The sequence below is a fragment of the Lampetra fluviatilis genome, chromosome 23 (assembly GCF_964198595.1).
Source record: "Lampetra fluviatilis chromosome 23, kcLamFluv1.1, whole genome shotgun sequence".
NCBI classification, from domain to species: domain Eukaryota; kingdom Metazoa; phylum Chordata; class Hyperoartia; order Petromyzontiformes; family Petromyzontidae; genus Lampetra; species Lampetra fluviatilis.
This window is the reverse complement of record NC_136297.1, coordinates 9645647-9660731: the sequence shown is the minus strand read 5'-3', so window position 1 is coordinate 9660731 and position 15085 is coordinate 9645647. Positions and strand designations below refer to the sequence as shown.

Sequence of the window (15085 nt, the reverse complement as noted above, 5' to 3'; positions counted from 1 at the left end):
AACCCGTTTCACCATACTTCACCACGCTGGGCAGAGGGCGCGGTCGACGGGATTGTGCGCGACCAGAACCGCTTGTTCGGATATCGATCGCTACCGATGGCGAGCCGTGGCCCGTAATCGAACTCAGGTTGCCCGGTTTCACAGATCGCATCGCGGGCTGGCTTGGCCATCCATCGCTTCCCCTCCCACCCCCCCCCCCTGTCCACCACCCCCCCGCCCGACCACCACTACTCCCCCCCCCTGTCCACTCCCCCCCCCCGTCCACCACCCCTTCGCTGTTAACTGCACACACAACCCGAACACCTCCGTCTCGGCCTCGCTGTCTCTTAAATACCCGAATTATTTTGAACATTAAAAAAATGACAAAAAATAACCCTCCTGTCCCAACGTTCACAATGACACCGGCATCATTTCCTTTGCGCGGAGGTGAGATTCGCGTGGACGGTGGTGTATTAAGCAACTCGGATTAACACGGTTGGCTACGTACGGTGCGAAAGAGGTTCAACGTACGTACGTTCGAGTGTCGCTGAGCAAAGCAACGCAAAGCGAGCGAACGCCGCAGGCAACCCAAGCAGTTGGAGAGGCTCCCCGTCTTCGTGAAACGCTCGGGGCGGATGGGCGGTGGGGTGGGTCTCATCTCAGTAGGTTTAGTTATCCGGCAGGGATCTGATGAGCTATGAAAGCTCTGCAGCTCCCTTCTCGTCTCGCATCTCTTAAGTTTGTGTCAACCACCAACCACCACCCACAACCAACCACCACCACCCTCCCCACTATTGCACCGCCATCGCCACCACCACCATCCTCCTCCCCACTTTTGCACCACCACCACCACCCTCCCCACTATTGAACCACCACCACCACCCTCCCCACTTTTGCACCACCACCACCCTCCCCACTATTGAACCACCACCACCACCCTCCCCACTTTTGCACCACCACCACCACCCTCCCCATTATTGCACCACCACCACCACCACCCTCCCCACTATTGCACCACCACCACCACCCTCCCCACTATTGCACCACCACCACCCTCCCCACTATTGCACCACCACCACCACCCTCCCCACTATTGCACCACCACCACCACCCTCCCCACTTTTGCACCACCACCACCACCCTCCCCACTATTGCACCACCACCACCCTCCCCACTTTTGCACCACCACCACCCTCCCCACTATTGCACCACCACCACCACCCTCCCCACTTTTGCACCACCACCACCCTCCCCACTATTGCACCACCACCACCACCCTCCCCACTATTGCACCACCACCACCACCACCCTCCCCACTATTGCACCACCACCACTCTCCTCTTCTTCCAACGCCCCACACCCCCTGTACGTGTATATCAGATTTAAAATGAAATTATTTTTTCGTGTCAATAAAAAAAAACCCAAGGCTGTCAAGAAGTAATTAGATAATGGTCTCAAGAAGCGAACTGCTGCAAAAAGAAAAACGAGGAGAGAGCGAAAGGACAGCACCCCACCCCTCACCCCCTCCATCGGAGTGCGTAATTGGCAGGGTGTCGAACGCAACGCGCAGTAATGGATGTTGTGATATTTGAGACGCTGCGAAGAGACGACCCCATCACCCGTGGTGGGTGGCTGGGGGGGGGGGGAAAGGTGAATTTGTGGGGGTCCACGGTTACTTGGCGCACGCCGTGCATGGAAGAGAGTGGCGGCGCAGCGGTTAAGAGGCCACGTGCCGAGTTCGATTCCCGGACGCGGCCGTCATCTGAAGCGGGTCTCCTTGCTCCTTGCCCGACACCGCCAACCCGGACTGGTCAGCGCACGCCCCACTCTCCTCCTCAACGCCAAAGCGGCGTTTGGAAGCTTTCGTTTCCCCCCCAACGCTGGTGGCGCCGAGTTGGCACGTGGTCAACTCGACCCGAAAGGAGCTGTTTAAAACACCAGCGCTGGGAAGACAAAGGCGGCCTGGCGAGGTGCTCTGTTCATACCCACCGTGCTACGAAACTCGGCGAGCCGAGTTCAACTCCCTGCCGGGGTCAACGTCAGCGGCGATTGATCAGTCAGTCTCGCGGCTGTCGCGCGCGCCGCGTTGACAGCGTCGCGGTTCGCCGCGCAACCCGGCGACCCGGGCTTGATTTCGTGACCAGAACAAGGTCGATGACCGAACACCCGCCCCCAGTTTTCATTAATGACTGCCGCTGACAAGCTTTAGTTTTGAAAGCCCTTAAGGGACCGATGAAGGTAACTAGGGACCTGGGAGATAAAACAGAATAAACGTGAATTTTTTTACGTTATTTTAATATTTTGTATTGCACTATTTCGTAGTGTGGCGATTTCTTTTTGTTGACTCAATGGTTGTTATAGCTGGTCAAATAAAGGTGAAATACAAATGAGAAAAATTCCCAACTTGAACTGCTAACACTGCTGCTTCATACAGCAGTGGACTGCCGAAGGTTGTTTGTACGTACCAAAGCCGTGCATGTAACGAGTCTGCATGGAATAACTCGGGGGGGGGGGGGGGGTGTTCGTTCTAACGACACAGAAGGATTCTTAAATTTGTTACTTCTAAAGGCACCCACAAAGTACGCGTGAGATCGGGCGAGAGAAAAAGACTGTTTTATCGTTCGTCGCCAAAGTCACATTTAGACGAACGGAGCGAACGAGATCGGACAAACGAGAGCGAAACGGAGGAACAAAATCATTGCATACGCACGGATTCCGTAACGCTTCCCAACGTGCGCGTGTTCTCGGACGTACTTAATCATTTGTAATAACGATGCCCAAGCTGCACTAGGAGGCCATGTCGACTATGGTGTCTTTGCCTCGGCCGAAAAGGCGCTTATCCATTTAGCGCTGGTTTTTGTCGCCACCCTTTGCTCAATGTGGTCGGTTTTCTAGAGTACAAGTTCCTAACAGCAACTCAACTTTACACAATAATTTCACTTACATTTGATCATCTGTACAAAGGTTTTCGTGACCCCACGTATGTATGTGGTGAAATTCTTTCGCACCGTACGTGCTCATCTTTAAAAGCAATTCTAAAGAAATTAGTTTTCAATCGAGATTCAAAAGTGCAACGCTCCTACAGAACTGAGGCATTGCCGCTTTAAATTTCAGTTAAAACAGCATGAGAAACAGAAACGACATGAACGAGACTGTGAATCGTGACAATCGCCAAACTGCCAGGCTCGTGCGGAATTGTGGTTAACGCCATGAGCCTGAACACAAGGTTAAACGCGGTGGGGTTTTTTGTGCATTTATTGGTGACCAGGCTGAGGACTCTCCACCTCGCGACACACAGGAACCCAGTTGAACACCATGGGGCGGCCGAAACCCGGGCTCAAACCTGGGACCCTCAACGGTGGCTCTGACCCCTGCAGCTCCATCCCCAACTTGAAATCTCCCAACGACGAATCGCCCCAGGTGTTAACACCCCAACGCGTTCAAATCCCGATCGTGGCGTTTCTAAACATAAAATAAATAAACACCTTCCCACGGAGCATCGTAGGGGTGGGTGGGGGTCATTCTCATGCTCCCGTCCGGCGACCCCTCCCCCCCCCACACGGCCACGAGAGGCCGCCAGAGGTCAGCGCGCGTCACCGCGTGCAGGGCCACGAGAGGCCGCCAGAGGGCAGCGCGCGTCACCGCGTGCAGGGCCACGAGAGGCCGCCAGAGGTCAGCGCGCGTCACCGCGTGCAGGGCCACGAGAGGCCGCCAGAGGTCAGCGCGCGTCACCGCGTGCAGGGCCACGAGAGGCCGCCAGAGGTCAGCGCGCGTCACCGCGTGCTGCAGCCGCGGCCGCCTCCTTCTGCGCTTTCAGGTGGCGGTAAGCGCGCACCACTCGCTCCCGCTCCTCCTCCACGATGCGCTGGCGGGCCATGGAGGGCTTGGGTGCCACCGTCCCACCCGCGCCGCCTGCGCCGCCCGAGCCGCTCGCGCCGCTGGGCCCCTCCGTGGGGACCATCAGTGACCGCAACAGCAGCTTTTTCTCGCCAGCCTGGAGGGGGGGGGGGGGTGGGTTGAGGGTCGGCGCTCGTTATGGAAACGCGCCACAGGGAAAGCGCCGGCGGCGTCGGTGGCGACGCGCATCGATCCGTCGTCGGTTGAAGGTCGATTGGTTTACACCTGCGGCTCATGCGGGACGGCGAGACCGCAGGGTCGCAGAAAATCAGGTGCGCGACAGTCGTCGGATGCGTTGTGCGAAATAACGTTGCGTGCGTGCGTGCGCGTGTGCGCTACCTTGCTCTGGGCCGGACACTTCCGTGGTTTGGCCGTGAGACTCGGAGGCTCCATGACGACCTCCCCAAACCGGACGGGATCTGCAAACGACGACACGGCCGCCCAAGGCTCAAGACTCCCACTGCGCGGCAATACAGGGTGATCCGTGGACAGATACCCCGCTGGTTTCTACCCGCAGCGGCTCATGTGCTGCGTGTGATTGATTTCGGGAGCCATCCGTGCCACACGGTGTTGTTATTGATGTACGGCGGGAAACGCGTCAAAGCTTTGAAAATAAGATGTTGTTTTCCTTGTAATAGTGTTCACGTGCTATTTGAGTGGGGTATCTACAAAACGATCGGCACCTGTGTACTTCGCCATCTCTTGCAGCTTCTCTTGTTTTTTCCGGCGCTTGTTAACGAACTTGCCGAGCTTCTTCTGGTTGTACCTGCGACGCCGACAAGAGCGCGCGTTACTTATACGTGCGGGGAAATATATTTTGTCAACAAAGAGGACGTAACTCACGCGCACACAAACGCAGACGTGCACGGACGCAGGCACGCAACGCGCTGACCTGAGCTTAGCCTCTGACTTGACCGAGATCTTGACGCCCTCGTCCCCTCCCCCCGAGCCTGACCCGCCACCCCCCTCCACCACGCGTCCACGCTTGTCCATCTTCACGTTCACCTCCGGCTGGCGGTCCGGCATGGCCCGGCACACGTCCCTCACCTGCGCAACGCACACGCCAAACGTACACGGCGCTCACCGACACGGCCATCACCACGCACACACACGGCGGCACTCGCCAACCATGACACGCCGCACGCCCCTCACTTACACGGCACACCACATGGCAACAGCCTCGCATCCGCTCGACGCTCGCACCTACTGCTCGACACAAAACAAAGATCCCCGTATAGCCTTGACAGACTGTTGGGGCAAGTGCTGCTAGCGAGCACCTATGAAGGCCGGCACGGTCCACGAGGGAGGACGGGGGGCCAGCCCCACGCCCGCACATGTGCAGATGCCTAGCACAACCCCTGCTCCCCATTCAGTTTTCAGTTTCATTTATTAGGTGTAGCCCTGTGAGCCATTCGGCTCTTGAATCGGGTGCAACCGCAACAAACAAAAAAACATGAACAAGAAAACATCTTAAAGTGACTATGCGCAAACATAAAAATCCAGGAGAAAAACTGCAAAGTCTTCCAGAAAAAAAAAGCACCGTACACCAACGCTGTGCAAAAATCCCAGTGGGATGCAAGTCAAACAACAACAACCACAAGACAACTTAGATTAAAGCCATCATTCAAACTCCGTACTACAACAAACAAACATGGCCAAACAGAAAAACTTTTCGAAATCACCAAAATAAAGCCATCAGCAATGTAACAGTGATCATAGGAACTGTGACCGACATTTCACAAAACCCCATCCCCCCCAAGGCCCCCCCCACCCCACCCGCATCCCTCACCTGCTCGGCGGCACAGTTCATGCGCCACACGAAGGTGCTCTCCGACTCTCCCCGGCGCCGGCGGAAGCGCGGCACGGCCGGCTCCCCCGTGACGGCCGTGCCCCGGGTCGGCTGCGCGCCAGCCTCCACGTGCGTCCCCATGAGGCCCACGCGGGCGTCTGCGTGCAACACGAAAAGGCGGCGTTGGCGACGGCGGGCGGTCGGTGACCGCGCGGGAACGGCACGGACCGGAAGCGCGTGGGAGAGCTCCGCGGCACGACAGCGATCGCCCACTCCGCGGAGTGCCCAAAGAGGGCATTCGGTGCTGTACCGTGCGGTTCGGTGCAATGGGGATTCATGAAGGAGGGCGGTTAACACCGTTTTGGACGTAGCTTTCAGGCGCTCGTGTGGGTAATTGCCAGGAAAATCACGAAGCGGGAAAGTGCACGGCGAGCGGAGAAATCGGTGCCCTCTATTGTGTGGTCCAGAGGTCACTTGAACCGATCTCAAGAGATTAGGTTTGTGATATTAGCTTGCTTCCGCGGGCCGTTCTTTAAGACGTCGGGTCGCGCGGCTCTGCGAGAGATCCGAGTGGATGCTGCTCTGACTCGCGACAAAATCGAGATAAAATTGGGGGGAGAAATTACCACGCGAAAAGGACAGACGCGGCACATCAATGAGACCTTCAGCCACATCAGCGGGCAAGGCTGATCGGGTAACGCTGCCTTCTCTAATCACGCGGTAATAAAATCATTACTGCCGAGATTAAAGCTCCGTGCCATCGAGCCACGGCAAGGAAATCATCGCCCGACCACGCAGTCCCAAACGACTGAAACCTCAGCCCATCCAACTACCATTCACTGCCAAGTATTTAGAACGTTAATCAAATTATGCCCCCCCCCCCGCCTGCCTCCGCTGCCCCCCATCTCGTTAGCGAGCCCTGCCACTCATCGTTAGAGAGGCCTTGCAAATTACTCGATTCGGATTTTTAAGGGAAAAAGTTCAGACGACTTTGACAGTTACACGATATCAGATGCTCTTTTAAAGATGTGAGTCATTGACAGACTGATGATGATGAGACTTTTCTTCTACTTGAGTGCAATGGACAAACCAATTACGAGTTCTGTCATTCGTAGATAAATACAATTTTTACCCTTACGGATAACGAAGAAATGCTCAGGAAACACCACGTGGTCGTACGCACTTGAACCAATGGACTTATTTTCATCCACGCTGGGATGGCGATGATGCATTCACTTCCGTGTATGCATCAAACCGTCGACTTGCTCCCTAAATAACTAAGCAAAATTCATAAACGCTACAGATAATTACCTTCACAATGACAGACCTTCTGTATCGTTAGTTTTTAGTCACACTTTGGACTGAGTTTTTCCTAATTAGCGGAAATGGCCACAACACCAAACTAAACCGTTCTGTGGCGAAGCTTAATAGCCAACCCAGCATGCCCTGCGTGTCAAGAAAACACTGGAACAGGCTTAACGATCAACACATTTGTATCTACTTGCATTGGCGACCGTTGGAATATTCTGTCCAAGTTTGAATGCCACCCCGTGGTCCAGCTGTGCTAGGGGTCTGCACAGGGAGGGGGGCGGCACACCGAGCATGCGGTGACGACACTTATCACAACGGTTCCTATTCCTCCTCCGCTACGATGTGTCCGTACTCTTTGGTTTTTTCGGTAACTTTACCGAAAAACCATAGAGTATGAATCCTTGCAGTCACAAACACTTCAAATCTAGGATATGTCCGTAGTTTAGGACGAATGGGATTGACACCGGGTCTTCTCAACACTTCCATTTTGACGGCCGAGAATCTACTGCCTGATCGCGGCAGCCCTGCCGAGAAAACCCAGCGGCCGGCGCAAGGGGGGAATATTCAAGGCGAGGGGGGGGGGGGGTTCTCACCATGTTTGTTGCGGTTGTGTCGCTTGTCCTTCATGCGCCTCTGGTTCTCCATGATCTCCCGCAGCTTTGCGGGGATGCCCTGCTCGTCCACGAAGCGCGGGGCCCGCGTCTTCTTCCCGCAACCGCCCCTGCTTCACCGCGGTCGATCGCGAGGATTTACAGAACACGGAGGGAGGAAGAAAGATCACACGTGTATGCTTTTTCCTCCGAAACACCATTGTTTTCAGGACGGTCCTGCTACAATTGGGATGTTTGGCCGATTCAATTAATAACTGTTTGATTTAACGTGGGAGGGAACTGTAGTACCCGGAGAAAACTCACCACGCTCGTGAGGAGACTGCTCAAAATCTCCGCACAGATTACGGGCAGTCCCCGACTTAAGAATGGGTTGTGTGTGTGTTGATCTTCTTTCGCACCGTACATAGCCAACCATGCTAATCGTTCCGGAAACCCGTAAGTTGGAACACAATAATGTATTTAAATGCACAGTCAGTGTTACAAAGTGTGTTAAGGTTCAACAAAAAAACAGGGAAGCAATTGTTAAACATTGCACATTTGCACGTAGCACTGTAAATAGTTCCGCGGTTCAGTTCGCAAGTCGGATGGTTAATTAAAAAAGAATACATTATGGAAGCTCGTTCATAAGTGTTGATGCGCATAAGTTGGGCGTTTATAAGTTGGGGACTGCCTGCATTGAATAATTATCCACGGCTCTTGCCGATTGATGATAAAGCCGACGTCATAACCACCACCCGAATCATTACCATCGTTAAATTCATCAAGGGCAGCGTGGGTTTGGGACATTCATCACCACCATCATAATCAGCGGCAGTAACATTGGAGATTCTTCACCGACGGATGCTGATGGGTCACTTACCCATAATCTTCATACACAATAACCTGAGATCATATTATCAGCTTAAATCGGGAGACATGTTGTCGCTTAATAATAATAATTCACAATTTGTTCATTCACTGCCGGATAAAGGGCCTCCCCACGTTTTTCGGTTATGGGGAGTTGTTGTCGACCATATTTCACCACGCGGGTCCGTGCGGGTTGGGGAACGGGGTGACCTAGACCGGTTTAGACATCATTAGCCACCCGCGTTAGCCGTTTACTGGAAAGCGAACGCATGTGAACCAGGTTCATGGCGCAGTGCGATAACGACTGCATCATCGCTCCACCTGGCATTTTACTGTTGGCCCCGGATAAATGGAGGCAATTTCCACATCACAGCTACCTCTCTATTTAAGGAACGAAACAGGACGAGGACTTCTCCACAAATCTGTCTGTCGCCTGATGAAGCGAGTTGTAATTACTGGCGAAACGTCGTACTCAGGTTGTAAATGTCGTGTCTTTGCTCTCCAACACACCGGTGTGCTGTACTAGTGACGAATTGGCACATTCTGTTTACGTGACAACCCTTACTAGTTGGCTGTGTCGGGTGGTGGCGGGTTTAACGACACATTTATATATTTACGCGATCTAACCCAAAAAAACCTGTATGTAGGCAATTCCACATTCGTACGGCAGGGGCCAGTATGAAATTGGACAATGTAATATTGCACGGGGGAGGGGGTCCTGGGACCGCTGCGGACCCAAACGCTTTCAGAGGACCCCCCCCCCAAATGATGCTTAGGGCCCCCCCTAAACTGGTATAAAAAATACTCCGGCACCACCACCACCACCATGTCGCCCCACTCACTTGTTTATGATGTCCTTCTTGGGTCCGCTGTGGGACGTGTCGACGCTTCTGTCCTTGTACCTCCCCATGCTTGCACCGCGCGAGGCAGGAGGAGAACGCTACGAAGAGCGAACGTCAACGGCGGCTGAAATGAAGCGTGGATTTGGCCGCCACAAGAGTAGGGCGAGAGCACGCGCTCAAGACGAAGGCCGACACAGGCTCGCCGAGATGCGGCGAGGGTCGGTTTCTTGTGCGGACGCGATCGTAGCAATCACTCTGCTGTGACGGACGGCGACGGCGTGGGGGGGGGGAGGAAGGGAAGAGGTCTTCATCCAGCAGTGGAGAGATAAACCTCCGCCGCTGCTGCTGTTGCCGATGGTGAAAAACTGGCGCGGGCAGTGCAAATCAGCGGGCCATGCCGTCGCTCATGGGCGCCGCCATGCTGCGATGGCCACGTGACACGGAAACCGTTGAGGAGGGAGGGGGGCGGGGCGCCGCCATCTTGCTAGAGGAAGAGAGCAGCCATCTTGCTAGGGGACAGCCGCTTCCTCCCCCATTGACATTTGTTCAACAATTTACTTCAGATTCTGGCGTGAAGTACACTCTCCAAATCTTGAATTATCTTTCTAGCCTCACCCCCAACCCCCCTCTAAGGGTATTGCCCGAAACGTCGCCAAATGTATACATTTCATTTGAAGGTCACGGTGTTGTTATTGACGAACGTGCCGAGTTGTGTTGTTGTTGTTGCTGTTTGGTTACCGTTACTAAATCGTCTGTCCCGCGAACGTTGCGCGTGCACCGCCCCCACGTAAGATGGCCGTCGAGTTCACGCCCATCTTGAAAACAAAACAAAATCGAATCGCGAAACACTGAGAACTTAGTCGACGGAATCGATCCACGGCCCAACCAAGCGGGCCGGAATCTAAACCCGTGAAGTTGGAATCGAATTGACGCACCCAAGTACGTGGGAATCGAATCGTGATTTTTTTAATCGACGGTTAATCGAATCGTGGGTGGGGGGGAGGGTGTTGTTGTGAATTTGGATGTGCCGAACCCGGCTCCTGACCCTCTCTGCTTCGGAGTGGGGTCCTCGTCCCGTCCCCCCGCCGGCCTCACGCGTCTCCTCCCCGCGGCGTTTCTCCCCCATGGCCGCCGCGGGGCTTCTGGCTGCCGCGTGGACGCGGGGTCTGCGTCGGACGGCAGTGAGTGTGACCCGATTGGGGCTGCCCCCGAGTTTTCACCGAAGCAAAAGCGGTGTCGACTTAGGGGTCGTTCATACGTGACGTCACGCACTAGGAGAGGGGGGGGGGTCAGACATTTGTGACGATGTGTGACGATGGGGGGGGGGCGGGTTTGAGAGATGTGACGTCACATCAAAATGCGCGACTTTAAATATAGACAACACGTTTTACTTAATTAAATATACTTTTTAATAAATGTTTTCTCCTACAACATCAGAGTGCAGCGCCACATTAAATACGCACTACGATGACAATAGTTTAAAGCGATTTGAATTTGAAGCATGTTTTATTTTGGGGGGGGGGGGCAGAGCTTTGTGACGTCATATTTTAGGGGGGGGGTCTGACTTTTTGTGACGCTGTGTGATGAGTGGGGGGGGGGGTCCAAAATCGTCCAAAATCGCGTGACGTCATTTATGGACGGCCCCTAAAAACTTTTGATCGACTCGCATCCTTGCGGTCACGATACGTGCATTGAGAGCAAACGTACAAATCGATTATTTTTCATTCGGATGTTTTATGTGATTGGTTCATGGAAACCTCGCTGGTATCACCTGTGGAGTCACTATTGCACCCCTAATAATACTCTTGCTGTGTGTGCGGTGTACGCGTGTGTGTGTACAAGGTGACCTGGCGGACGGGTGAGCTGGTGAGTTGCCGGCGAAGTGTCGGTGGACCTGCGGCAGGGTCATCCGGGTCAGCGTCTGGGTCAAAACCACGGTCTGGATCAGATTCCGAGTCTTTCTCAGAATTTGCTTCGGATCCTGCGCCAGGCTCTAGTTCAGGACCAGAGCCGTCGTCGGGATCTGGTGCTCAACCGGAGCCAGATCCAGAATTTCGTTCGGGTCCAGCATCAGTGTCTGAATCAGGATGTGACTCCGGACGTGGTTCCGGATCGGGACCTCGCTCAAGGTCAGGATCTGGGCACGACTTGGACCCGGGTCCCGCGTCCCACGCGCTCCGGGCATCGCCGCCGCCGCCACCGCCGCTTTCGCCGCCCATCCCCGAGCCGCCCGTGGGGTTGTGTTGCATGAGCGGCTGCCCCAACTGCGTCTGGCTGAGTTACGCCGAGGAGCTGCTGTCGCGCTACGGCGATGGTGACGGCGCGCGGGCGGCGCTGGACGCCGTTAGCACCCACGTCAGCGACCCCTCGCTGCGCGCCTTCCTTGAAATGGAGCTGCGCACCCTGCTAGTGCGACGATGATTGCCGCGGGGGGGTAGACGCCGCCCCCCCTCCTCCTCCAGACAGCCAGGGCACCATCTCTGACAAAAACGGTGGAACAATGGCTAAAAAAATCGTGGCGCGCTGCTTTGGTTTTGCATCGCGCTGCAGGCGAGATGACACTCCTGTTGGCTTGTTAGAGGTGGGCTAATTACAGACGAGGTGACACTCATTGTTTTGCTAGGGGTAGGGCTACAGGCAATATGACACTACTGTTGACTCGGGTTAGGGGTTGGGCTACAGGCATAATGACACTCGGTTAGGGCTACAAGCAAGGTGACGCTCATATTGGCTTGCTAGGGTTAGGGGTAAGATTACACTACTACTGGCGTGGCCCTCATCCAGCAGCGGATTGACAAAGGAGTTGTGCATGTGCATTTGTCCATCCTGAGCTGTGGAATTCCCTTTATATGAAGGAAACGCATGCAGTCTGCATGGGATTGCCCCTTTGAGATGAATTGTGAATAATCCGCGTGAGCTTTGACCTATGAGAAATGAAATTGATGGGAATAAATCGCTTAATTTGCCGTGGCGTGAGTATTGTGAAGCGAACGCGCAAAAAAATTGTACGAGGCTTGAGGTTCTGTGTTGCTGTAATACCACGCGCATTAATGAACGCCGCTCTTTGCATTTGCCGCGCAGAATTGCTGTGACAGCTCGCACACCGTGACACAGCCCAGGTGCGTGGGCTGCGTGGAGAATCGGAACTAATAAGGGGCCCAGCTAATGAACGTGTTGATCGTAAATTACAGAACAAATCTGCACACACGCGGGCGTGTGGCCGGTCTGTACGCAAGGCTCGGGGGGGGGGAGGGGAATTCTTGACGAGGGCGGTGATGTGGCCGAGCCGTGGCGCGTTTGCCGCTCGTTGCACAGGTTCACGGTTCGACACCAGCGGCTGCCCTGGTTAATATTCACGGGTGTGTTAACCGTAAATTCTCCGCTGGCTGCGTCGCAGCTGACGTTAAAGATCCCCGCGATCTTATTCTGGGGGGAAAAAAAAGTAGTCGCACATGTGCCGGCGTCACCACCATATTTTAAAATAATTCTCAAATTACTTAATTGGGTAAAGCCCCCTTGCAACATCACCCTCGACCGTGAAACGACCACAGCAGACTACGCTAAACATGGTGCCTTTATGCGCTATAAGATGGCCGAGCATATTGGACTGCAGCCCTATGCTGTGTTGGTCGTGGTGCTTTTACCATACTGCGCTAAACTGGTCAGCGGCAGGTTGGTGATGGTGCCTGAGGCCAGTTACCCAGAAAAATGCTAAACGAGTTATAATTAAGGCTTGTGGCCAAATGTGTAAAACAACTTCCAATGAAATTTCCCCTGTGTTTCTTATCGAAAGAAATGTAAATCGAGTGAAATTTCCACTCAAGATATTTATTTTATGGAAACCGACCACGGACATACCATCCTGCCCCTAACCCTGACACCTGGACGATGTGAATAAATATTCCACTTTATTTTCATGGCACGGGGCTCTCCCTCGAGGGAATCGTGGAGAAATACTATTTATTCATGTGGATGTGTGCACTGGTGTACATGCTGTGCGTTTTAATTAAATCAAAATCGTACACTGCGCTTGACTACGCTTGCATTGTCTGGCGTCGTTCTGCAAACGACATCATGAGGGCGTAGAGTTGGAGCGCTCGGCGAACCACGCTCGTATCTCTCTACGACACCGAGAGAACCGAGGTTTCCAACGTCAACATTTATCTTTTCCCTCTCGCGCCAGCCACCCCGTGGTCGCTTCCAGCGTTGAATTTGTTGGGAGGCGGAGATGTCTTGACGATGTGCGATTTGTTCGTCAGGATCGAGGCAATCTCATTGCTAATTTCACCATTTGGACTTCCCCGACGTCCACTTCCCACGTTCATTGGGAAGCACCACCCGTCCTGGGAGGGCAGCCAGTGATCGTTATGAGGCGGTCGGCTGCATGTGCATGCGTACCCACATCAATATCAGCATCGGCTCATTATGCTCAAAGCATGTATGTTATTATTGTTAGGGCCCGCGGCCGGCACTATAAGCCGAAGCCGCTAATAGATGCTGTGGGAGCAGGACGGAGCTGCCTTTTGGGCGGGCGACTGCTCGTTAAGCGGAGTCTCCCTCTGGAGAGTTCATTACTCGACCGCGGAGATTCGTCCCCATGGCCCGGCGGACATGGCTCAGCCAGCCCCGCACCTGCTAATCGCATCGAGGTGCTGCACGGGCCGTTAGAATATGCGGCTCGTCGCGTCCCCGTTCTGTCGCCGTCCTCGCCGAACGCATCCGAGGCCCGGATTCTAGAAAACAAATTGCGCTCGTGACGGCGGCCGGTTCCAACTTCCTCCCTGCCACCGTGGGACGTGACCAGGAGGCTCAGGGGTCAGAGGCACCGAGCCGCCACCGCAGAGATGCTGGGGTTCGGCTCTGGGTTTCAGACGCCCGTGATTAAACTGGTGCAGTGAGTTGATGGTCTCGGTTCGGTCGGCAATGGCTGCATGAAAGTGCCCATCTCTTGGCAAAAATGTATAATTGTACAGTCATAGGCTGAATATTTGTCTGTAACAGGGCGTGTGGTAAAGTTCCGACCTCGTGTGTGTGCATTAAAAGGTGGAGGGGGAGTGAAGGGTAAAGGATCACTTGAAGGGATCTCAGCAGTAGTTCTGTGATGTCTCCTTCCACGGGACATTCTCCAGCAGTGTGACGCACTGCTTCCAGTTTTACAAAAGGACACTCCGCCTCATGACAGACATGGTGCAATTCAAACAAATCGGGCGAATAGAACCCCTCCTGCCACAACCCCACAAAAAATGGGATTGTATGAAAGAACCCTGAAGCGAGACACGGCTCTGCAGGGCTTGCTCCACTCTACGTGTACAGCGCGTTTGTGTCGATCCGCTGCTGGATGAGGGTCTCCCCGTGCGTGCCTTGAGAGCTGTAAGGAAATATTTGACCATATTTCACCCCGCTAGCGAGTGCGGATTGGCGGATGGGAGTCCAGAACAATACACGTTGCTACACTGCCCTCTAATGCTCACAACTCGTCACGTCAAGGGTCCCGGCACAAGGCAACAGACTGTTGGGGGCAAGTGCTGTTCGCGAGCAACTCTGAAGCCTGGCACGGTAGATGAGAGGGTGGGTTGCCAGCTGGTTGTACCATGCCGATGCACGACTTTGCCATTCGGAGGAACTTGACGGTGCGGACCAGTTGTTTGTGGATTACAGGTTTTTGTTTGTTTGCTGTGGTGTAACCAGATTTCTGTGGTGTAACCAGATTTTTGTGGTGTAAACAGATCCGCATCGAAAATGAGCATTTATTTCCCAATAGCTTGTATCGGTGCGCAAAAATTAAAACCAAAAATGTAAATACGGTTGGC

At 54.1% G+C, this 15085-nt stretch overlaps 1 protein-coding gene across 2 annotated transcripts; it reads right to left on the bottom strand.

Annotated features, from left to right (window-relative positions):
* Window positions 1–2576: 2576 nt before the first annotated feature.
* Window positions 2577–10169, bottom strand: CCDC137 (coiled-coil domain containing 137). Of its 2 annotated transcripts, none has more exons than XM_078867118.1 (7): window positions 9276–10169; window positions 7570–7700; window positions 5666–5823; window positions 4769–4923; window positions 4560–4642; window positions 4216–4295; window positions 2577–3973 (listed from the first exon to the last, which is right to left on the bottom strand). In XM_078867118.1, the coding sequence occupies exons 1-7, from the start codon at window positions 9341–9343 to the stop codon at window positions 3743–3745; spliced, it is 906 nt and encodes a 301-aa protein (XP_078723244.1). In that variant the 5' UTR covers window positions 9344–10169; the 3' UTR covers window positions 2577–3742. The 2 variants fall into 2 exon arrangements, with proteins under 2 accessions (XP_078723244.1, XP_078723245.1); XM_078867119.1 differs by having other exon boundaries at window positions 7570–7697; window positions 9276–10168.
* Between the last annotated feature and the right edge of the window lie 4916 nt (window positions 10170–15085).

Excerpts from the sequence above, each read along its gene's own strand:
- CCDC137 (XM_078867118.1), bottom strand. The coding sequence starts at position 9,343 with ATGGGGAGGTACAAGGACAGAAGCGTCGACACGTCCCACAGCGGACCC. Across the intron at positions 4,924-5,665 it reads TGAACTGTGCCGCCGAGCAG|GTGAGGGACGTGTGCCGGGC; the intron begins GTGAGGGATGCG and ends TGCGTTGCGCAG. Across the intron at positions 4,643-4,768 it reads AAGTCAGAGGCTAAGCTCAG|GTACAACCAGAAGAAGCTCG; the intron begins GTCAGCGCGTTG and ends TCGGCGTCGCAG.